The 24,232-nt window shown below is 39.3% G+C and overlaps 1 protein-coding gene across 1 annotated transcript in view; it reads left to right on the top strand.

Moving 5' to 3' along the window:
• Positions 1 to 2,763: 2,763 nt before the first annotated feature.
• Positions 2,764 to 24,232, top strand: part of RAPGEF4 (Rap guanine nucleotide exchange factor 4) — a 142,966-nt gene continuing 121,497 nt past the window's right edge. The window contains exons 1-4 of the mRNA XM_042822544.1: positions 2,764 to 2,834; positions 11,779 to 11,921; positions 12,995 to 13,083; positions 22,842 to 22,988. Coding sequence (XP_042678478.1) covers positions 2,770 to 2,834; positions 11,779 to 11,921; positions 12,995 to 13,083; positions 22,842 to 22,988 — 444 coding nt within the window. The 5' untranslated portion in view covers positions 2,764 to 2,769. The remainder of the gene's footprint in view (positions 2,835 to 11,778; positions 11,922 to 12,994; positions 13,084 to 22,841; positions 22,989 to 24,232) is intronic.

Raw genomic sequence — 24,232 nt, 5'->3', positions numbered from 1 at the left:
TAACATCAGGCCAGTACTCTCAGATATGTTTCGCAGGCTTGTTATGGTCTGAGTTTTTCAAAGTCACAGAATATTCTGCACTGTTTGACTTGTCATTATACACACACACTCTGCTTAGTTGGTACTTTGTTTTTCAGAACATATACTGAGCTGGGGTCAAGTTGCAGTAGTCAGGAGGCCCTAACGTTTCTGTGCAGATGGTTTGATCAACAAAGGCTAATACTTGAATCAATCAAATATTTATTCTCTGTTTCATAAGTTTCTATCGTCTAAAACAGAAAACCACATGATTATTCCTAATCCAAGTACCAGAGGTATATTTGGGCTGTTCTGCTCTAATTGCTCTCCAACTGAGACACTTCCAAATGGAGTATGGATATACTCAAAATTCCTTGCTAACTCTGAGCCTGTCTAACTTGCACAATCCACAAAACACTAAAGTCTTCTATGACAAGTATACCATAGCATGGTAGATATCTGAGCAGCATCTGCCCACTGCATACTGCCTGCCCATTCAGGTAGACAGCTGAGCAGTACCTTCTTCCTGTCTACATGCACTGCATTCTTGAATCCAAAGAATTGGCAACTGCAGGGGACTATCCCAGGGCAGGAAGGTTCCTTGGTCAACGGTACAGATTTACTGGTGAGCACAAATTTTACTGGTTTCAACCTAGGAGAATATTCCAAAGGACTTGCCTTGCCACACACTATTTTCATCCAGTCATACTCTTCCCTAGGAAATACCCCTCCTTGATGCTTTTTTGGAGGCCTAGCCTGTCCTCTAGTGGTTGGGTCATTAAACAGTATGCACATATGAAAGGACTTTACAGAGGTGGCTGGAAGGAACACCAAATGGTTGCGGTATCTGTAGTGAGCTTGCTGTTGCCATGCACAAAACTGCTGGTACTGGTATAAGTAATGCTGTTTGTGTCAGTGAAACATTATCCATGAGAAAAGATAAAAAGGCCTTTAGCTAGGAGTGATTGCTGGGCTCTTTCAAAGGCCTGATGTCATTTAAGAGAACTGAGCATCTACTGCAGCTTAAGCTGTGTTGAGGCGGAAAAGAGCAGTAAGGGCTGCCCTGTATGATTGTTCTGGAAGGAAAACTGTAATTATGTGGAATAATGTGATGAATATTTTATAATGGAAGTACAAAACTAGTGAGCTTTATTGATTCACCTGTAATATACACAATATGCTATAAATCATTAATTTGAGAATTAAGAGTTTTTTTATATTTGAAGCTCTTGTTCTGTTGGTTCCCAAAAACATGCTGAAAAATGAAAGTATCAATTTTCCACCAGTAGATTGATTGCTCAGATGCAAGCATTTCTCATATTTTCCCCAGGGACTATAGCAAAGTAAGAGCTGCAGCTTTGATCTCAGGGACTGGCAGTCTCCTCTATTCCTCTGGCATGCATTCACCTTAATTATTTTAAGACAAAATTGGCTTTTGTGGTATTCTCTGTGCTCTGCCAATTTCTTAGCCATGTCCTTTCAGCACAAGAGATTTCTAGGTATGTTTCCATAGATTTATTTCATCATTTTGTTCAGTTCCCTGACAGTAACATTTATCCCTGCTAAAGTGCTGAAGGAGCTGTGGCAGAAATGAGATCAATAAAGGCAGATGCAAAATGTAAAGTAGTGCATGTATGCAAGAAAATGACACTTAGTCCAGCAAAACAGGGGGCAGAGAAGATAGCCCACGGAGAACTGTGGAAATCACTAATATCAGCATCTGAATGAATCATTTGTGTCCCCACTGTACAACAGAGAGGAGCTATAAGCCTGCAGGAGGGCACTGTTCGAGTGTTACTTTCCTGTCATCTGCATGTAACTCAAAACATCCTGCTGAGATTCATGTAGCTTCCCATCCTTCTCCCACGCCCTCAAGGCAGGTTGTGTTGACTGTAAGCTCAAGCTTATGGTTATACACAAATTACATGGGAAGATACAATCTATATCCTGAAATATTTTGCAGAAAATATTTCACATAGAGCTTTGCAAAACCTGGCAGCCAGGGAGACCTGCAGCTCTGCATTCCTTCCTCTGCTCATTGTTTTTTAAGTCACACATGCTCTTCACCATCCTCAAAACACCTGCGTCTTGGAGGCCACAGGAACACAACAGAAAGTAGTGGATGGCTTTCACTGTACACTACACTCACCTTTCTCCTGCTGTATGCCACGTTTCTTCTAGCTGTTAAATCCTATTCAGATCATATTCACCCTGATCCTTTTTCACCTGCAATAAACCAGAGCCTTTATTTTCATGGCAAATGACTGGATGAGCGCACCAGGCTGAAAGAAGGCTTCAAGAGAAAAAAAGCCCTGAGGTGTAGACTGCACGTTCTTTCCAGCTGGTGTGGGTTTACCACGGGGGAGAAGTCTCCGAAATATGCTTGAGCTGCTTATTTTAACTAAATGCTGTATATTTTCCCATAACCCTGTCAAGGACACCTCTGGTGAGGCAAAGGCGGATGCCGGTAAATCGGGCTCAAGCTGCCTACCGGGGAGCTCATAGAGGCTCCTCTGATCACACCTGGCTTTCCCCTCCAGCCCCGTTCAGAGGGTCCCGCCGGGGGCCGCTACCCGGCGCGCTACCTGCAGCGCTGAGGCGGCGGGGCCCTGGGCGAGCCCATCGCGCGGAGGAAGGGAGGGAGGGAGCTTGGGAGCGGCGGAGGACGGACCGAGCGACCGGCGGGCGGCAGGGAGGGGGGAGCAGCAGCCGCCACCAGCCGGGTGTGCGGCGACCTGAGCCCTGTCCAACATGGTCGCCGCTCACACCTCCCATTCCGCGTCCTCTGGCGAGTGGATCGCGTGCCTGGATAAAAGGTATCGGGCGCGTTCACAGGAGCGGCTGCAGGGGGATGCTGCGTGCATGTATGCATGTATGTGCGCGTGTGTGCGTGATGGTCCTCCCTGCTCCCCATCAAGAGCTGCCTTACATAAGAACGGGCAGGTGGGAAGCAAAATGCCCGGAGGAAGCCGAGCGGGGTAGAGGGAAAAGGCAGAATGAAGGGCTCGGAACGCTCCCGGCGGCGGAGGCGACGGACAGCCCCCGGGGGAGCCGCTCCGCGCCGCTGCCCGGAAAATGGTGCACGTGGCGGCGGAGAGGGAGCGCCAGGGCGGGGAAGGGGCGCCAAGAACTGAGGCTGCCGGGCGGAGATGTGCCATGCCCGCCATAGAGGGCCCGTCGCGCTCGCTCACGGCTCCGCGCAGCGCCTAACCTCACAGCCCCGAACAGCTCCTCGCATCACCGCACAGCCCCGCGCTGCCCCTCGCATCACCGCACAGCCCCGCGCTGCCCCTCGCATCATCGCACAGCCCCGCGCCGCCACTGGCCTCACCTCATAGCCCCTCACTGCCACTCGCCTCACCGCACAACCCCGCGTCTCAGCGCCCCGCGCCCCTCTCAGCGCGGCGCCTGCCTGCCCCAGGCGCCTAACGATCGGGTGGGAAGGGCTGGGTGCCCCGTGGCGCAGGCAGGTGCGAGGCTGCTGGCGGCAGGAGGACGTGAGGGGAGCACGTCTGTCCCGAAGGCTCCCGCAGGGGCAGCCACCTCTGATAGAGAGGCCGGTGGCATAGCCTAGGGAAACATTTAAGAGAAATGCAGGCCACAGCCACACAGTGCTGCTCAGAGCTCCAGAGCTGGCTGGGTGCCGAAGCAGCCAACCTCTGGTACCAGGTGTGCCCCTGTGTGCACAGAAAGAAACATCCTTGCATCAGTTCTGCGTTTTCCAGGTGACTTCCTAGTGTTCTCAGGACTGCAGCACCAGGAATGTTCTCCTTACTCCCAGCAGCAAGCTGTGAGGGGCTGAAACTTGCTGTCTACTGAAACACTGTCCAGTCAGCCTCCCCAGCCCCCACCTTTGGTGCATAACTTAAAAAAAAAAACAAAAACTACGCACCTCTTAGAGCTTAGGCAATGCATGTAAGTGTTGAAAGCACTCCAGATGTCAATATGAACGGAAGTGGTGATGGTAACCCAGCCATAAATAAACAGTGAAGTGGAGGGCCTGATTCTTCACTCTAAACTGACGCTGCTCAGGTGTGAAGAAGCAGAGTGCAAGCCCCAGCACTTTGGTGGTACTGTCACATTTCTCAGGATACTCACATGCAACACATGGCGACTCAGGTTGTAAAATGAAATTCAGGGGTTCATGCTTAATGAAAAGTGTAGCCTTGGGTTGTGAGTGTTATTTCTAGGAAGCATAAATGAGGAATTTCATTTAGGAATCTGCCAATTTGATGTTGAAAGTCTTTTTCATCCTAAATGATTCTGTGATTCTCTACATATGTATATGTAAAATTGATATACTGACTTTTGTTACAACGGTAACCTCATTGGAGCTGTTAAGATGAAACTTTTTCTTCCCTTTCTGTGAGTTGATATAATTTGGTAGCACCTGACAAGTGGAAAGAATCAATTCCAATTGCCCTGAAGGATTATTTACTATGATCCATCTTTCCAGAAGGCAATCTGGAGGCAGGAGAAACCCGGGGTAGGAGAGACTGCAGGCTTTTTCCTACGTCCTGCTGTGCTCTGTTTTGTAATCCTAAATTACGTATGCATACTTTCTTCTGTTTTTCCATTTAAAAAATACTGTTACAGTTATGTCGGTAAAGTACTGTAGGAGTCCAAGCACTATTAGATAAAGCACTCTAAATTAATTCACACATCTGTATTTTTTTCCTATAGATGGCCTATCAACTTACTCATTTGAGTTATACAATTTCTAACTGTTTAAAAAAAAAATCTTGAAGCTTCTCTAAGGTAGGTGTGGATTCTACAATTTCAGGATCATTTAATGAGTCAATTCTCTGCAGGAAACCACTTCTTTTTATTTAATATTTAGGGTACTTTTAATATGTTTCAGTTAATGAATTTATACAAATGTGTTTCAAAAACTGAGGTATTTTAGAATTTTATGAGAGCCTCGGCAAATACATGTAATATATTTGTATATGTCATGCAATGTGTATTATCCAACTTCATTCTTTAAAAAAAAGGAGAATTAAACTATAAATGGAAATAGTAAAATGCATAATGAATGGTTATGATGTAGTAAGTTTTTCATGTACAGTACTGATGTATTTTGCATACATTCTTCATGTTTTTCCCAAAGTCACATGCTGAACTTGACTTACTATCATCTAAAATGAGAGCACATGCGTAACAAGAACTTCCAAAATATTTCAGGCAAAATGTTATTACTGTGTGGGGTACTGTATATAGGCTAGGAACTCTGGTGCTTCAACCATGCAACTCCTGTATGTGCTAACTGACATCAAAGCCAAAGATCAGCACTTAAACATCAAATACGTTGCACAGGATGAAGTCATAAGTGCAGACATAAGGAAATACCAAAAGGTCAGAAAACTGTTCGCTGTCTGTATTTGCAGGACAAAGAAATGATTTGCAGCGAGCAACCATGTTTCTCGCTTGTACCTGGAGATGTAAGTAAGATTTATTTTCAGGAAGCCAGACCTTGTATCTGTGACAGTGAAAGTTGCCTTGTCACTGATTTCCTAGGGAGCAAAAGCACACCCACTGTCTTCAAATTCTTCTCTGTGTCCAAACTGCATGCACATAAAAGGTAGTTTCTTATTTATGCAAGTGCTTACATTTAGCTTAGGAACAATGCCTAACCTACTGTCATGGTTTCCTTTACACAAAAGATTGCCTAACCAGAACATTTCAATGTCAACATATAATTACTGTTTGTTAAATAAAGTATTTGTTACATAGCTCTTATTTCTCTAGGCCTGATCAGAGTTTAGAATTCAAACAAGAGCTTTAATTTGGTTCAGATACAAACTTTTTAAATGATGCACAGCATTCAGAAATCAGATTCCAGGATCTCATAGCTACCTGCAACATCCTGTTTTCATCTTATTAAATACAACCTTCAGTGCCTTAGCAGACTGGAGGAGCAGATCACAGAGCAAAGCACGCAGCTGTTGGGCTATGAATGTTATGATCTTTGCTCAGTTGCTTATAAATTATTTAAATATGAATAGGTGTTTCACAGACATATTATTCCCACTGAGCTTTTGTGTCTAAGGTAGACCTTAGGCTTGTGTGGATTTACTTTTAACAAAACCACAATAATGCGTACAGGATAATAGTCGAGATTTATACTTTAAGCCAAGCTCCCATAGATTTGAATGTAGGTTCAGACTGAAGCTATGTAACAGGAACAGATTTGAATTTGTCTCATAGCTCATCATAACGTCTTTGAGTTGTAAGTTACGCGCTTAACAGTCAGTATTTTCTTCTACATGTGCAGATGGACTAGAATAAAGAGCCGATATTCTGAAAGAATTGTAAAAACATAAGGACAATTATTTTTTCCACAACTTGTAATTGTCTCAGAGATAACAGGATATAGACTTACAATCAGGCAATAGAGTGAATATTTTAGACGTAGGGACAATGTTTTAATTTACTCTTAAAATATATCTTTTTAAGACTGATAAATTTTCTTAGTCTGGGACAAAATCACAGGCGTACGCTGCAGCTCCTGTTGGCTTACGCACTGTGCATTTTTTCTGTGTGTGTGCCACATGGCTGAGCAGGTGCATGCTTAGCTCATGCCTGCCTTGCAGTACCTACAGCAAGCGTCAGGATGTAGAAACCAAGAGAAAGAACAGTCTAGGCGTAGCCTAAGTGCTTGCTAGCACTCTCGCAAAGGTGCAAACTGCTGAGAGTGATGAATGTTAACAAGTTTGTATTTCCACATCACACACCTCATTTTCTAGTCCAGTACAAAGGTGCAGCCTTTGATGAATAAGAAGGTACTTTTTCTTTCTGCATCTCCTCAGAAAGACCAAAATAATTGTTAGTGTAGCCTGCCATAAACCTGTTGCTTTCTGCATTTTTGTGAGTATGCAATGTCAAAATAGCTCATAGTGAAAGCAGAAGTTGTATTCTGAACAAATTCTACCTGTTTCATTCTCTTCTATCAGAGATTTAGTACCTGCAATACCAGCCTCAATTTCTTACATTTGGTTGTACTAAGTTATTTGCCTTTTCTGTGCATGCGTATTACAACACAGAAGAAGCAATAACCCTAACATTAACGAACATGAACATTATCATGGCTCACTAGAACAGACTAATATGTACGTAGATCCACTAGAGCATGAAATCTGCAGTTTTAGTTGGTAGCCTTTCGGAGCAGGGCAGCAATTAGATTGGTACAACAGGAAAGACATTACAACAAAGTTGCAATGATAAAAGGACCAGCACAATAGAGAGATGACATAAAGGAAAAGAAGAAGATTGCCCATATGCTAATAGTTGATGAATATCTAGTGGTTGCCGGACTTAGAGAACACAGTTTCAATGAGCCAGGTTTGTTGATACTTTATTCCTCTGCTGGAATATGAGCTTCTGTTATAAAAGACACTTAGCCTGCAAAATATTTATTTATAGAATATAGAATTTATAGAATATAGAATATGTAAAAACATCAAAACCACTCCATTTGTGAATATTTTTTTCATCAACAACCATCCCACTTTTACTAACAAAAACCAGAGACTTTCAATGAAAATAGACAATTAACACACAATATAATTAATGCCACACAGCATTCTGCTCAAAATCAACATTTGAGAGATGAAATCCTAACTGCAAATAATTCCAGCAAATCAGTTTATATAGTTTTCCAGTTTTGACCTGTAGCAGACAACATCTGCAGTTGCAAGAGTAGCACACCAATCAGGTAGCCACTTGTATGGGAACTGAGTCATGGCCTGAAGCACTGATTGAGCACCTGGGGAAAGGATCTGGTCAGCCCTGGGAGCACAGGTGAAAACAATTCAGCTGTGTGACCAGAAGGGGTGGAGCCTGGCTGCACCTCTCTCAGACAGCATTTAAGGGCTGACTGCCAGTGGGAAGCAATTTCTTCCTGGGGGTCTCTCCTTGGTAAAGTTTTTCCCTGTGAGCCTAGAATCTTCTGGTATGGTATGGGTGAGCAATCTTCCTTTCCTTCATGTCATCTCTCTGTTGTGTTAGTTCTCTCATCATCATTCTGTTGTTGTATTGCACTTTTCCCTATGTATCATCTGTTCAATTGCTGTAGTTAGTATTTTTTTTCATCTAGGGTGGTGCTGTTTTTATCTGCATTTTATGTTTTCCTACATTGTCATGATATTGTTTTCTGTTAGTATTTTCTCTGCCGTACTTGAACGTGCCTCTTATTGCTCCTGCTACTTTATCTTTTCTTCAGTGACTGTTTCCTGAATTGACTTTCTACTTCATGTTTGAATTCAGCAGCTCTCAAAAATGTATGCAGGTCAATTTAAACATGGTGTTACTTCTTAATTATTAAATATCTGTTTTCTTTAATAACATTGTTTGTTTTGTGAATGATAGTGTCCAGAGTTTGGATGAAAGTGTATTGTTACTTGTGCATGTTGTTCAGTTCTGAAATACACTTGTAGTGTATCCCATAGTTTGTCTTCATCTTAAAGTACTTTTATTGACTGCTATGAAGTTGCAGTGCTGGTTAGTATAACTTCATTCATCTCTATTCCAATCAAATGGTATGTTACCAGTGCTGAGCTATGAAAGTTGAAGGCTTAATTCAGTTAAAGCAAGTTATACCTTAGTTGCAAAGAGTGCAGCATACACTTTTTAAGAATTGAAAGGTGAAAACTTCCTTGCAGTTTCTTTTTCCCTTGAAGTATTTTGCCCTTTTAACAAGGGTGTGAACGTAGAAGAAAATCACTATTCTTGCTTCCTGTTATCAGTGTATTGTTCAAACAATTCATTTTTAATTTTAAATCTTTTTTAATATAATGCTTAATAAATACATTGTTTGCCATTCTACTGCTTATCCAGTTTTAAAAACTGATTTGTTGGAAGGATGCATAATTTGTAGGGCAGGAAAGAAATAAAGCATAGTTGATTGCTTTGTCTTTCTAATAGTTACTCACTGCTTTGGCCAAACAGATTGAAGGTGCAAGTATAATTGAGTGATATAATATTATGAAATGAGTGTGTAGGTGAAGGGGAAACTCTAGTATTTGCACTGCCTGTCACTGAGGAAGGTAGAAGAAATTGTCTGACAGAAGCTGATAGACCGTCAGTCTGCATTTAAATGAGTAGTCAATCAGTCCCCATGTAGGTCAGGATTATCTATGGCATTTCTTGGACTCTGCATAGCAGAACATCAGAAATTTATTCTGATTTGTTGGAAACCAAGTTTTACTTGTGTTGTTCTGTTGATTTGTTAGTTTAGATTTTATTTCTGGAAGGATATGTATGTGTAAGAATCCTAGGGAAAGGGGTTTAACTAAATTTTGACTACCTGTGTTACAGAGGAAATTAAAAACAAACAAACAGCAACAACAACAACAAAAAAACAAACAGGAATCCTGAAGTCACACAATGACAAGCAAAGGAAATGAACTGTCACTGATTTTCTGAAAGCCTCATTATGAGAGAGCAAGGGAATGTTGAAGTGAATGTTGAAAACAAATGTTGGAAACATGGATTTGGTATATTACCATCACATGCGCTAAGTGCCTCTTGAGAAGTGAATTGCCTTCTGCCCCATGGAAGTAAGCCCTTGCATGGACATTGCTTATGTTACAAGTGGCTTTGTTTATAGTTAAGACCTCAGTCTTACCGGAAGTCTAAAGTATTTTGATAGTATGCTGGTATCCCTCTCTTAGACTTCTCTTTCTCAATGAGAATTTAAAAATCATAAAGCCCTACAGCACTGCACAGAGGATAGGGGTGCTGTAGTGTTGAGAAGCAATTAATTGATTCTACAGTATTTTATTATTGCTGTTCTATTTCCTCACTGAGTAAAACTATCCTGCTGAAACAAGTCTCATTGTTACAGATTATAAGTTATTAAAAGAAGTGAGTTTGAATATTACTATTGCACTCCAATCTGAAGTTTTTCATCTGCAAAATAACGTGTTCTAGTAAAGATTAAGGGCTACCTCAACTTAGGGCACCTAGTGTAAGGTAATTCCTTACTCCTAAGTGCTGGGCATTTCTCCAAGGAAAACTCTACAGTATTCAAAGTGACCATTTAATGGATGGTGTGCAGACGTGCTCTGGACAGAAAGAGGAATCCAGATTTTTGAACATAAGCATAGTTGCAGTCCAAGTGGAAGTAACATCTGCAACCACAAGGCACTGTGGCTCAACTGCTTGCTGAAATTAGCCACTAAGAACATGTTACTTTATTTTTCTCAGTAACTATGGAATTTAGTTTCTCACTGCTGTGCTTGTGTTGAAAATCCTGAGAAGCATGGCTTAGCCACATGTGACAATGCTCGCTCTCCTGTGATGGCTCATGTTACCAGAGCCAAGAAGCAGTTTTGTCAAAAAAGCAAGTTTTTCCTACACTTGATCTGTTTAAGATGTGACATTCTGCATCAAGGGAAGCGAGCCCTACTGTCACCTTATTCTGAACTAGATGGAAACCCTGTCCCTTCAGCAACTCTCAAAATAAAAAAAGCTATATGTTCTGTGGTGTATGGTAAGCCCCCCAATCTTGTCCTTCTGGCAGTCCCAAAAGTAGAAGGGATTCCAGCATTCATATTTCAAGAACACTGGATGATGTTGATTAAGTTTATAAAACCTGATGTGTCTATTTTATGTTTAATTCTGTTTGACTTTCCCACCATCCAATGGCATTAAGCAGTTAAGGAATGCTGAACACTAAGATCTTACACTCAATTCTATGCAGACAAACTGGTGAACTTGTTCAATCTTCTAAGAGCAGTTGTATGAGTGAAACAGCTTCAAGGGGTTTTCTAGGAAAAGAGGATATATGGAGAATGACTTCCTTTTCTCCTTTCTGGGTTTTGTGTATTCATTTTGAGAGTCCAAAAAGGATTGCAGTGTTCCAAGTGCTACTGTAGTTTGGGTAGGGATCTTGTAAAAATGGATTTTAATTCTATTTGCTGGCTGCACCTTCTTATCATCTTAAAAGGGTTTTGACAAGAGAATTATGTTTATTAGTACCTGTCAGCTAAAAAAGATGAAGGTGAATATCTTCCTGGAGAGATTTCTAAAAGGAGCTGCTGTAGTTTGAAGTGGTAAGAGGATATCACTGTGCTGTAGAAGCAACTGTATACACCAGAGAGTTATTATTCAGATCTGTAGTTAATAAGGGTAAGTTGGAGTATAAATGAAGGTAGACATTTAATCCCTGCTTGACTTAATAAGAGAGATAAGAGCCAGAGACTTAATGTGAAGAGGATCTGTGATTCTTTCATGAGACAAAGATTTGGATTCCTAAAGTCATTCCAAAAAGAAGTCACTAAATTCCTGCTCCAAGGAGCGCTTGGACTGAATCTGAATTGTAAAGATTTTATTTTACCCAGATAGAGAGCATGAGTTTTTGGAACTGGTTCTGGAGACTTCTTGTGTGTTCATGCATCTATGCATCTGTTCCCTTATAGACTTTACTATATATATTATATAGTATATATATTTTACTGTATATGATTCTAAGCTCATCAGGATGTAGACTGTACCATCATATGGACTTTCATAGATACTGCTACAGCAGGATTTTGTGCTCAGTGGGACGTCTATGTTGAGATAATAACAATTGTGCTAAAGTTGATAACTGAAAGTAGGATGCCTTGGAAGGATTTCATTATGTACCTGTAAAATGATTTTAGTTGATTTATATTATGGTGTGACTTCTAATGTCAATATTTATGAATTTAGTACATGCAGATAGATAGGTTTCTTTGATAAAGCCATTGAGAACTGTTCCCTTTTGTTGTCTTGCAGACCTTTGGAACGTTCTAGTGAAGATGTAGATATAATATTCACACGACTGAAAGAAGTGAAAGCCTTTGAGAAATTTCATCCAAACCTTCTGCAGCAGATATGTCTGTGTGGATATTATGAAAATCTGGAAAAGGGGATCACATGTAAGAAAGCTTCATGTAATGATTTATTTTAAGTAGGTAAAGTTGATGTTTCGGTAAGAATTGTTTCTAGGAGATTGTTGAGAGAGCACTATCAGTGCTGTAAATGGCTGTAAAAATGTTTACAGTCTTAGTGATGGGAGAAGGCAGGACTAAGTTCTGCTTGCTCTACAAATACAATATGTGGTGAATCTATGGTAACAAGACACACATTATTGGATTTAGGACTCTAACACCGTTTTGTTGAAAGATTAGCAGCAGTTGTTGCACTTAAGCCTCCTTCTTCCCCTGTAAATGTATCATTGATCTCCTTAATATATGTACTTTGTGTACTTATATCACTGAGGCATATCACTAATCGCATATGCTTTCAATCACAACATTTGCAGAACTTCATAGTTCTGTAGGGTACAAAAGCTCTGTGCTTGCTCAGGTGATCAAAGTGCAGATAAAGCTGGACAGTTGTGCTGAGTCTGTGAAGCTGAAGTGATTGCCTTGTCATAGAAACATAAGAATTGCTGGAGTTAGACCAGGGGTGTAGCTAGTAGAAAACTTCTGTAAGCAATGTTTGGTAAATTCTGAGACCCCCTCAGATAAATCTGACGTTCTTTATGTACACAGCACTGAGATTAGAGTAATAGGAATTCTGATGCTCTGTAATCCCACTGATGGAATATCTGAGTGTCAAAGTCCTGCAGTTGTTTCTCAGCCAGAACTCTGAGGGCAGTTCAGTGCAGGTAGCATTTGAAGATTCTAAATTTCAAGGGTACATTTTTCAGAAAACTTTTTTGTTATTGTTTATTTGTTAACTAAATAACAGTTAAAAAAAAAAAAAGCAAACTGGAAAAGAACAAAGTTTATGTGATTTCACTCGTTCAGCAGTCTCTTGATCACTTTACTAAAATGTGTACTTTCCAGTGTCATTGGAAATACAATTGGGCAAGTAAGTAGTCTGATACGGCAAATATTTTACTGCCAGCAGTGACTATAGCAGTATAGCAATATGAGGGAAAATATTTGATAATGTTGCTATATGTAAGGTGATACCTCTTATTTACAGTATTTCTTTTTTCCAGTGTTCCGTCAAGGTGATATTGGGTCGAACTGGTACGCTGTTCTGACAGGATCACTGGATGTGAAGGTTTCTGATACAAGCAACCACCAGGTAAAACACTTCGTTAAAAACATCCAATTGATAGTACAATAAGAGCTTAAGAGTTATATCAAGGTAGAAAACAATTGAATGTATTGTACAGAGATTTTTTTTCTCAGTGGTCCTTTTCTCTATGGAGGCAAATCATGCCGTTGATTTCAAGAAAGCTGGAATGAAATGCTCTGAAAAGGGATCTGCATGTGAATACGAAACAGGAGTCCTAGTATTTTCTCATAGTGCTGTATTCAGTTAAACTAAAGATGTGTGAGTTGTTGATTCCCAAGAAATGTAATTCAGTTTTGGTTTGAAGTTAAAAAGAAACCCACCAACAGCGCAGTCTAACAGCATACTGAAGTCCTCCTGAAGGAAGGGAAAGATGTGACAGTAATAATGGAGTATCAGAACTGCTATGTTGAACCTGGAGGAAATATATTTTCAGTGCAAAGAAATATAAGAATGAGTAAAATACCAGCAATTTGCAAGTGATTACTCAATATTTTGACACTTCTGTTTTTACAGAAATTGGAGTTTTGAATAGTTTCCAATAAAAGGATGTCAATTTAAAAAATCCATTACCCAAATTATATTATTGTGTCCCAGAATGTGTTGTGAGAAATTATAGTCAGGGTTTAGACCTATTTTGATTGAAGGGGGTTTGATCAATGTAGCTATGGAATAAAGATTGATACACATACATGTGTGTATGTGCTTTCTTCCAAGTAGCTTGATGTGCCACATCAATTTTTAACTTTGGATAAAGCAGTAGAAATGTTTTCTCAAAAAACCAGCTGTATGAAGGATATCTGCAGTAACTCAGTGGTGACTACTGGCCCCTTTTTATTTATTTATTTTTTTTTTTGTACCACTGGATGAGTCTGGCTTAGGAATTGGTGCTTCTCCCAGCAGTAAAATATCTCCCCTCAACTGTTTAGGGAGCTCTTGGATAGGTAGTAGTGCCTGCCTTAGAGTTGTCCTAGGATTCAGAGCTTGGGAGAGGCTTCGAAACTTTAGAAATGGATCGTTCCATCGTATGACATGACTCAGTGTGACTTCACATTAGTGGTATAGCTTAGCTACCAAGCACATGAAGTGTAACACTACCTCCTCAAATACAGAGTGCACCTGTCTGTACATACAGTTGTGATTCTTTGCGTGAAGTTCAACTGACTGGGGAAGGCTTCTTTCTGATGATGGACTGGTGAAAACTGGAGTTCTCACTTAGCTGAGTGCAGCGTTACTGGTGAATTTGGATTAGAATGCAAATCAGGGCACTGGGTGAATGCTGGGTCTTTCAACTTCTTCCAGTAAAATGATATAAAAAAGGAGCTGCTTTCATGTAACTTTTTTTAGCAACCTCTTCATTATAGTACCTAGAGACCTAGTAGAGAGTAATTAGCCCAGTTTGACCAATTCTCCACATAGCCTGGTTGTCGTTGATATTTGGACTTTGAGACACTTCTGTGCAAGTCAGAAGCAATAAGGAATATTATCTGGTGTTTGCCGAGAGATGGCACTGCACCATTGTTAAGACAAATACTCTTTACTGAATGAGAAATAAATGTATCCCCATGAGCATTCTGAATGTGAAAGTTAAGAATCTGGAGTGTTGATTTGTTGCAGTAGGTGGAGGATTGAGCAGTTCAGCCTCTTAAGAAATGTAAATATTTTTTCTGCTCATTCAGGTTCACTGCATTTTCCTGCCAACAGGGAACTACAGAAATACAGTTCATGTAGTTCTAGTTATGGAAATTATATTGTGCAGTAATTTCTAAACCGTTCATTTCCTTCTCACAGGAACAATGAACTGAACTCTACCACTGTCTAGTTGCCATAGGATACAGCCTCACTGCTAGAAGGAGCAGCTCATACATTTACCATTCTAATGCTGGAGAGGTTGTATGGGTGGGGACCCCTGAATAATATCTGAGCCCAGTATTTTCTCTGGCTTTGCTCCCATTTTCTGTTTATCCTGCCATATCCTTCCTGTTCCTTGCTTTTCTGCTCCTTGTCCTGATTTCAGCTCCAGTGTGTCCTGTTCTCGTAATACCTTAGCTCCCTCACTGGGATAGTGCCAGTCCTTCTTGAGTTTGAAATACTTACTAACTCTCTTTCCTACTGTGCTTACTGCAAACCCAGATGATGGAGGAAATATGCTGTAGCTCCATGGACTCAGCGCTGATAGATTGAGTTGCTCGCATTGTCCTCAGTACGAATGGATGACCAGTGCTCAAATGCCTGTAATCTGTCCTGGAATGCATTTTCTAATAGCAGCTCCAAGGAGCCAAAGCTACCTTGGCCAAGTCGTGTTTGTTATTAATTGCTGTTTTTTATTCTTGTGCCATAAATAGCACTAATGCTGATGGAAAATAATTCCTAATGTTTGAAGGGAATTAATCTATTAATGACACCATTCCTCATTTTGTTCTTTTAACCTGTGGTGCGCATGCCTAGATGGGCTGTTACCACTATGAAGAGAAAGTGTTCTTGGGAGACAGCTGCTTGTGATAAAGGCTGTTTGCTGCTTTGTGTATCCATGGAATCAGTGATTGGTGGTACTGCAAAACAAATGATTTCATCCTATTTTTGGAATATACAGCAGAGCCAATAATCAACTCTCCCGGCAACTTCCATCTTCTGTTCCACACCTGTTGAAGATGAGCTAAATCTAACTATTTGTCAGTACCAGAAATGATACATTACCAGTCACACATGGGTTATGAACAATGTGTATTGATTCTAGAGTTCTGAATAGTCTCACTGACGGAGTCTTGGCCAAGAAATAGGTGGTTTCAAGTTTGCTCACAGGTTGGCTTCTCAATCATCTTGTGTTCAAAAGTACACCTTCCAAGTAGAGGTTTAAAGCTGCCTTTAGGGATTGCGTTTTGTTTTAGTTCATGCTGTTTATTGCTAGAAAATAAATAGCTGTCCTCACAGAAGCATTCTGGGAAAGAAAATAAAACTCAGATCTGCTTCACTTCCATTATTGTTTCATTAGTCTGGTTATGGTCTCTTAACTGGCAACAATTAACCAAATTTCAACAGGAGCTTTTCATTTGTTATGCCTGTTTATCATGCTGGCCTGTAGCTGCGGAAGAGACTGAGTGCCTTCTGGAAATTGTTAATTTCACATCCAGAACCAAGAAACTTGGATCCACAACTTCGGCTCTTGTCCCTTCGTAGTTGTAGAGGACAGTCTTTCTGAGATTTTGAGCTCTTCTACTGTGGGATTTATTGAGTCTTGAAAGGTCTCTTTAATCTGGGTAACTGTAGGGCTTAAAAGCTTCATTCTGCTATTTTCCAGGACATGGGCATGTTGTTCTCCTGAGCCTAGAAATCCAGGCCCTGTGCTTTTCTTGTGGTGTTTGTTTGCATTTAGCAATGCTCTGACCCAGAAATAAGGTCTTATTTTTAAGTATTTTTTTCAGTGGATATCTTGCTCATAACAAAGTGTCCTTATAAAGGCTCACCTTCATTCTCTATTTAGTGCATGTCTCACTCTGTCTCTTAAACCTTAATCTGCCTTTGTTACTTGTTACTAAGCTTCCTTTGCATTTTCTTCGACTTTTTGGACCATTTTTACTTCAGTTTTCTGCACTTACTAGTGTTACAAAAATCTGTCTAGGCTTATGTGTTTATGAAGTAGAATTGTAGAAATACTATTTTGTGTCCCTGAGAAAAAGAGAAGCTATTCTTATTAATTAGCTTAAATTGTTATTAGTTAAAAAGTTATTTGTGATCTATAACTGTTGATGTTTAAGTTTGTGAAAGTTAAAGTGGATGACCTGAGGTTTTTTTTGCAGCTTGAGTTATCCTGTAATTGTATGATACTGAGTATGATGTTAATGTAAATATGACAATGGTATTTTTTTTATTAAAAATGAGGTAATACTTCCTCTTTTAATTGGTGTTTGTTTACCTAGGGAGCTTGTCTTTCATTGAGCTTGAGAATAAATATTGTATAGCTGCTAATATGTTCTAACTCCTTATGAAGCTATGTTTGGAGATCGGCTGCTTTCTTTTGTTGAAAGCTGTCAGTTATTGTGTTGTATCCTTACTAGGAGTATCTCAATGGCTTTTATTCTTACCAAGGCATGTAGTTACATATGTTGCACAGGAAAATGTATCTAAATGTGTGATTGTATCAAGTCTCCAGTGAAGCTAATGAAGCATATCTTCATAGAAGATCTTGGTGTGTATAAGCTCATCCAGACACCTGTGATTATTTGCGGGAAATGTTAGTAATGCTGCTAAGGACCAACTTGTAAACATGTAAACAGTGTTAATGCTTACATTAACTAGGATTTTCTAACATAATAGGAGGCATTTTTCTATTTATTGATTCAATAATAAACATTTGGGATCTCTTAGATAAACTCTGAATTTCATCTCACTTTGGAAAAACTTTTTGACTCCTTGCAGAGCTGTGTTATGTCACAAGAGGGCAGTGTTAGAATACATAATGAACATTACAGGTGCTGTTTAGCACTGAAATGGCTGGTTTGAAAATCATATCAAACTGTTTACTGAATGCCTTAAAGAATTCGACTAGTTCAGATTTCTCTGTTACTGTTATTTCTGTTCCATTGAGGCAGTAAAATATGCTGGCTGCTGATGATCATGGCAGTAAATTCATTTGTCATTGAAATGGGGTGGTACTATATTATTTACTATATATGGTATTATAATAGATTTTACAATCACCTACCCAGTATATCCTGAATGGTGGTTGGTCTGCTTTCTGTACAAAATATTTTCAAATTTTCTGGGTGTTGAATAGTCAAGAAGAGACTGAAGAGGAGGATGTGATTTTTTGATTTTCAAGGTAGTATCAATGCTACCACGTGTAGAGGTAAGTGTAATGAAATGCTTGGTCTTACCTCATTTTACTTTTAACAAATAACCTGGTAGATACTAAATCTTTATGAAATGTTTAAATATAGTAAGTACTCTTCAAAATAAACAGAATTGGCAGCCTGTTTCTGTTTAGAGATACTGCCCTCAGTTATGAACGGATTCTGAATGTAATTCTTACTTGTCACTGTTATCTACCAAAATATATAGCAGTATAAGTTCATTTTAGAGATATTTCTAGTTTAGTGTTGTCTCAAATGCTGTCAACTGCCTCATCTTTGCTTAGGTTTTGAGGTTTACTTCAAAAACGAACAGGTTATGAAGGATGACTGTGAGTAGTGTCTCAGAATAAAGCTGGGAACAAACGCATGACAAAAAGATCAGTATGACATCTCTGCCAGATTCCTCAGTGTTGTTTCACTGGATTTGATTCAGAGACTTTTACCCTAAATGATAAAGATTTATATGCTTGTCTGATACTAGAGGAAATTTCTTCTAGGAAGAAATGAAAAGAAGGACAAAGATCAAACAGCACTTTAATCTGTGGTTTTGCTGTAGTTTGCCAGCTGATTCAGTGCATGCTCAGGGCTGTGGATAATTTGTCTGTTCGGAGATTTTTTTTTTAAATGACAAGGTTTTAGATTTTAGAAGCAGACCAAACTGCTAAACACAAGGTACTGACTTCACAAACAATTAGCCTTCTTTAGCTAAGCTTTGAAGGAGGAGCTAAAGGTGCTTAGGTAGTACAACGCTGTCAGCTGTTGGAAAATGCAGAGGGCTGAGGATCAAAAACCAAGCTAGTGGTATTGCTGGAAAAAATGACCATGAAGAAAGAGATACAAGTGTCTGTATGAGAAAGAAAAGAATTTCCTGTGTGTCTGAAGCTGAGAATAAAGAAGGTATGTGATAAGATGAAGTGGAAATGAGGGAAAGGATTTCAAGATGACAGTCCTTGCAATGCTCTGTTGTAAATGTAAAATGCCATTATGAATTTTAGGGATAACTTACAAGAAGCTGAGACATAGGTTTTTACTGCAGTCTGTAGTGAAGTGTAAATGTGAAGTCTTAAGTTATTTGTTTAAGCATGATAACTGCTCTACCTTTTGTAATACAAGGATTGGGTGGATAGACAGACTTTGGTGAGAAGCCAGGTGTTTTAGTCTGCGCTGAGATCCACAGCATTGTGGTTATCTTGATTTAACTTATGTAAAGAACATCTAGAAAAATAATTTTGATTGTCTGCCAGACACCCTAGGAAAAAGACTGAGGTGTTGCAGATGCATTTATAGGATTAGATGGGAATGTACGGAAATAATGTTATTACAGTACAGTTAATCTGATCTGCAAATACTTAAATTAGGAACTAGAGGAGAACTTGTTCCCGGTCTTTCTAGGAGTAACGGTTCCTTTAAGCAAATCATTTTGTTGCTTGAGAGGGTGGCCTAATGTGTTGTCAAACTGCAGTTCTACTGTGGAAGGATATTTCTGTGTTACCATTAAAAGTAGTGAATAATGAAGATTTCCTTTCTGAATTGGGACTGAAGCACATTTTGCAGTGGAGGCTATGGAGTAGGGAGATCACTTCATAGAAAATTTAATTTACTTTCACATGAATCCTTTGGCTTCTCTGTTACGAAGGGAGATTTTTTTGCTGAAGGCAGACTGAGCTGTGTTAAAGTAGTAATAAGCAAATTTTCAAAATGCTAGCTTTCGCAAATTTCCAGTTAAACATTGAGATGATATCGAGTCCTGGAGGGACACGTGCAGAAGTGAGATAAAAGTAAAAAGTATGGGAAAATGATGAAATTAAAAACAAACAAACACAAAAACACTACAGCAAGTATAGTGGAAACTCTAAGTCAGAGCTTGAATCAGTGATTGTGCACCTGGTGGGAAGGCAGGGGCTACCCAGGGAAATTCAGGTGCATGCAATGCCTCTGAGTGACTGGGAGGGGTGGAGCCAGGATCCACCCCTTCCCAGACCTCATCTGAGGGTTGAGTGGAGGTGAGGGAGTCTTGCTGGAGATTCCTGTGTACCCGTGGCCTTACTAAGGTAGTTTCTTTATTTCTGTACCCACAATGGCTGCATTCGAGTAAATCCAAACTTGCTGCAGTCTGGATCTTGCTGCCCTGCTATCACTGCCATGCTTTCCATCTCATTACAACCAGATCCATCAGTTTCCCTTTAAATGCAAAATATTATTAATATTAACTTCAATTTCATTAAAAAAAATCCCACTACAGCAAAAACCTTCACCCTGTTTCTTTCTTCCTAACATCAGTCAATTTTTAAATTTTCTTTGTTTCTGTCTTATACCGTGATTTTGCTTAGAATGCAAAAGCTTTGTATGTCAGGTTAGAAAGTAGAGAGTCATGAGACAGGAGAAGAGAGTATGCAGGGATGCATCTTATGATTGGGGAGGGAATCGTGCAGAACCTTAAATTACTAATTCATAGCTGTAGAATGCTTGGACAAAATCTTTGTTTTAGATTGGTTTGGGGTGAGATGGGGAGATGGCTGACATGAACTCTGTCACCATGTATCTTACCTGCTAGTGATAATGAAACTGAATGTACAATCAGCCTGTGCTTTGAATGGTACCATTTTTACAGTGTGTTCAGAGAACAGAAAGCAATGGAAACAATCTCATCTTTTTAAGTCTTTAATACTGCCTTTTAAAGAACTGTTTGAATTTTAGCTGGCTACCACCAGCTAGAACTTCCTGCTGCTTCTGTGATTGTGGAGGACAACAGCAAACTGAGTTTTGAGCTGTCAGCAATCCTCCTGAAGTCTTCACTGAACAGCAGGGGATTCTTGAGTGTAATGTTAGCAGGTGTAATAGGAAATGCACACCTGATTCCCGAGGGGCTAAAGATGTGTAAGTTGAGGGCAGAGAGAAAACAGATCTCTGAAGCCTTCAGGAAGGCAGATGGGCTTGCTCCTTAGTTGGTTGAGGAACTGCATCTCTGTGGAAAGGGATGATGGGTGGAGGAGAAAAAACAAAAAACAAAAAACAAAAACAAAAAAAACCTTTCACTTGATAGTAGCCTGAACTTTTCTTTAATGAAGATGGGCAGGACTGGTCCATCTCCTTCACCTAATGCTTCTCAATGTTAACTTCCAAGGCCGAACAGCTGCCTAATCAGATGTTCTCTTAGAAAGTGGTTCCTTAACCAGTGTCTCTCCTTTTCTCTTTTTCTATTCTGCATGTACATTCTCTAAAGTTGTAAAGAAACAAAAAAGTGAAGGTTTTCTATGGAGTTGCTTGGGGTGCGGAGGCAGGGGAAAAGAAGAAGGGGAGAAAGAAGTTTAGAGATGTAAACATGACTTAAAATCCACCTAATGGAAACTGATCGTTATTCTGCCCTGAACAAATCTTCTATCTGAACTTTCTCAAAGTTGAGCATAATTTTAGTGCTCCACCTGTATTGTAGCCTATTTGTAGGGGCACCCTTTTCCTATGTACTCACTGCAAATATTCTTTTTTTCAGACAGTGCCTGTTCATATCTGCTTTCCTTAAGTGTGTTTCTGAAAGCCAGTAAATTCTTCCTGGATCTTCTCTAAAACAGACTTGATTTTGTTTTCTTGAACAGATAATGTTATATGGTAATATCTGCAAAAGCAATTTGATGTGGTTCAGGGAACTGGACTGTTATGGACATTCGTCTTAGTAATGCAGTTATAAAGCTACAAACTTGATCTTAATAACATTTGCCTATTACCACTTATTAGATACTTGAAAGGAAAACAGTGCAATTCTTAAACACAAATGATGCTGAAATATGCTTATGTATCTCTCCTGAATTATCATCTAAGATGAAGTAGTAGATGGAATGACAACATTTTCTGCTTCTCTTTTTGTAGCCATTATGTGAATCTTACACTTTGGAATTAATCTACATTTTTAATGATGTGTCAAGTAAAATTAGCATATTTTTGTTTATGTATTTGTCTAAACACATGTACTATTTCCTTAGAAAACTGCAGCTTACATCTGTTTAGATTTTTAATGCTGCTTCTATTTTTGTTTTTAAATTACTGAGAAGGCAGTCAGTTGGGGTCCAGCTTAGGAGATCTGTGCTCATCTACAGTGTGGTGCTCAGGAACAAAGCCACTTCTAAGCACAGAATAGGGCGTGTAACTAAAGACCTTTATTCAGTAAGGTATTTAATTTCTAGTAGTCTAATGCTTTTGCCTGCAGGGCCTCTTGATTTGTACTGGAACAGTCACACAGGAGTTCCTGGCCAATAGATTTGAAGTAGATATTTTTCTATCACATGAATGGTGTGTGCTCTTAGATCTTCTGAAGTGGCCTTTACTGTGTGCTTAGGATCATCCCAATTACTCCAGACATAGTCCAGGATGTTTTCAAGCTTAATAGTTTTCTTGGAATACCTGAATTATGTGAATTTGATATTTGTTTTTAATCAACAGGCAAATCATTATGAATGGAAGAGTGTATTGTAATTTTTATTACTAAGAAAATGTAAGACAAATTTCCTTCTTGATGAAGGTATACTATACTGGGCAAGAATTTTTGTTCCAAGTTTGCCTTATTGACACTAGTTACCTTCTGATCACTCTGATATTTCTAAAGGATTTTGTCATCACAGCAGTCTTTACAGAATATTTAAAGATAGATAAACAGAGATCGTAACTTTCTTCCAGAGGTGAAGGTTATTGCTTGCAGCCAGATATTTCTCATCCAACTGGTGGTCATAGAAAACAGAAGTTCTTCTTGCTTCCACACTGAAACTTTGTGTGCTCCCAACCAGCATATTGTGAGCTTTCTTTGTTTGGTACTCCAAATTTTTTTAAAAGAAAATTGCTAAAATATGTTAAGGTGGTGCTGTTAGCAAATGTGGCATTAATTCTCCAGGATTTATGGGTCTTTAATATGTCCTTTTTAATTCAAAGGATGCTGTAACAATATGCACTCTGGGAATAGGAACTGCTTTTGGAGAGTCCATTCTGGATAACACTCCTCGCCATGCTACCATCGTTACCAGAGAATATAGCGAGCTCCTTCGAATTGAGCAGAAGGACTTCAAAGCACTTTGGGAGGTAAGTTCAGATTTATTTGTAGTTTATGCAGAACAGGGATTTAATATTTTATGTGTTAATAATGAAATGCAAGCACACTTGTAGCCTAAGCATAGGAATAATGCTTTAAAGTTAGTTTGGACAAAAAGGAAAGTCTTTTATTTTGACTGTGTGACTACAAACTACTGTATTGCTTTCTTATGGGCTTCCAAATAAATTTCTTATTTCATGTCTTCTAATGAAGTAACTTAGGTGGAATTTCCACTGGAATTTGTATACATGCTGCAGGTGTTGCTGTCTTACACTCAAGCTTGCTGTCACTGCCTGCATTTGCAAAGAGTGCACCCATACATACTGTGCACTGGTTTTAAATTATTCTGCTTTACTCTGGTTTCATTAGCAGTTATAAGGAATTTATATAGGCAGATGGATAAAATCACTTTAAGTAATCGATTATGTCTGAGTTCCCTTAAAAACTTTTCCTTCTAGAGAGCATACAGCTGAAGGTCTTTATTCTTTACACTGTGTGTACTTGGGTATTTGTGCTGAGAAAACTCAATCAACACATTGCTGTGCGAAGATTTCAATATGTTTGTTTTTGTAAGCATAGCTGGAAAAATATTCTGGGGATTTCAAGGTATGCTGTTGGCTTGGCCTGTGCTGTACTGCACTTGTATTGCCCATTTTAAATGGCAGCTGCACAAGTTTAGGTGTTCCATAGAACTGTCAGATGGTAAAATAGTGTCCGGAAGGTGCTGCTCTAGTGGCTGCACTTAATTAATTTTAAGAAATAGATACTGATTGTGGCACTTCCCCTGCAGAAACTGAGTTACAGTTCTGTGCCCTGGCTTTACAAGCTTAAATACGCTCTTTTATTTATTGATCTATTTTAACATATGTTATAGAAATTTTTCATGTAGGTGCTTTACAAAGTCCTGGTGTAGGGTAATAAATCCAATCAGAGGTTTCTTAAGGAAAAGTATTTTTTCTTTAAATTCACTTCTAAGTGATAAAAGCAGAGTCCTTTCTGTTATTCATATGACTTTTCTGTAAAGCATTTAGAGGTGTTAGTGTCCTATCAGAAATACTGGGAGAGTAGAGGATAAGTTCCTGTGTTTAAAATCTTGAATTTAAAAGTATGCTTAAAGCTGTTTTAAAACAAAAATACCTGCATCGTTTGCTCTTTGATCACTAATATAATGTTTCTAATAATTTTTCTGACTTGATGAGTTTTTGATGCTCTTAAAAAGGCCACATGTTGAAAG

The sequence above is a fragment of the Centrocercus urophasianus genome, unplaced genomic scaffold (genome assembly GCF_019232065.1).
Source record: "Centrocercus urophasianus isolate 14NV4802_14NV808 unplaced genomic scaffold, USGS_Curo_1.0 seq_20, whole genome shotgun sequence".
NCBI classification, from domain to species: Eukaryota; Metazoa; Chordata; class Aves; order Galliformes; family Phasianidae; genus Centrocercus; species Centrocercus urophasianus.
The sequence above is the reverse complement of the archived record's forward strand: the minus strand, read 5'-3'. Positions and strand labels throughout refer to the sequence as shown.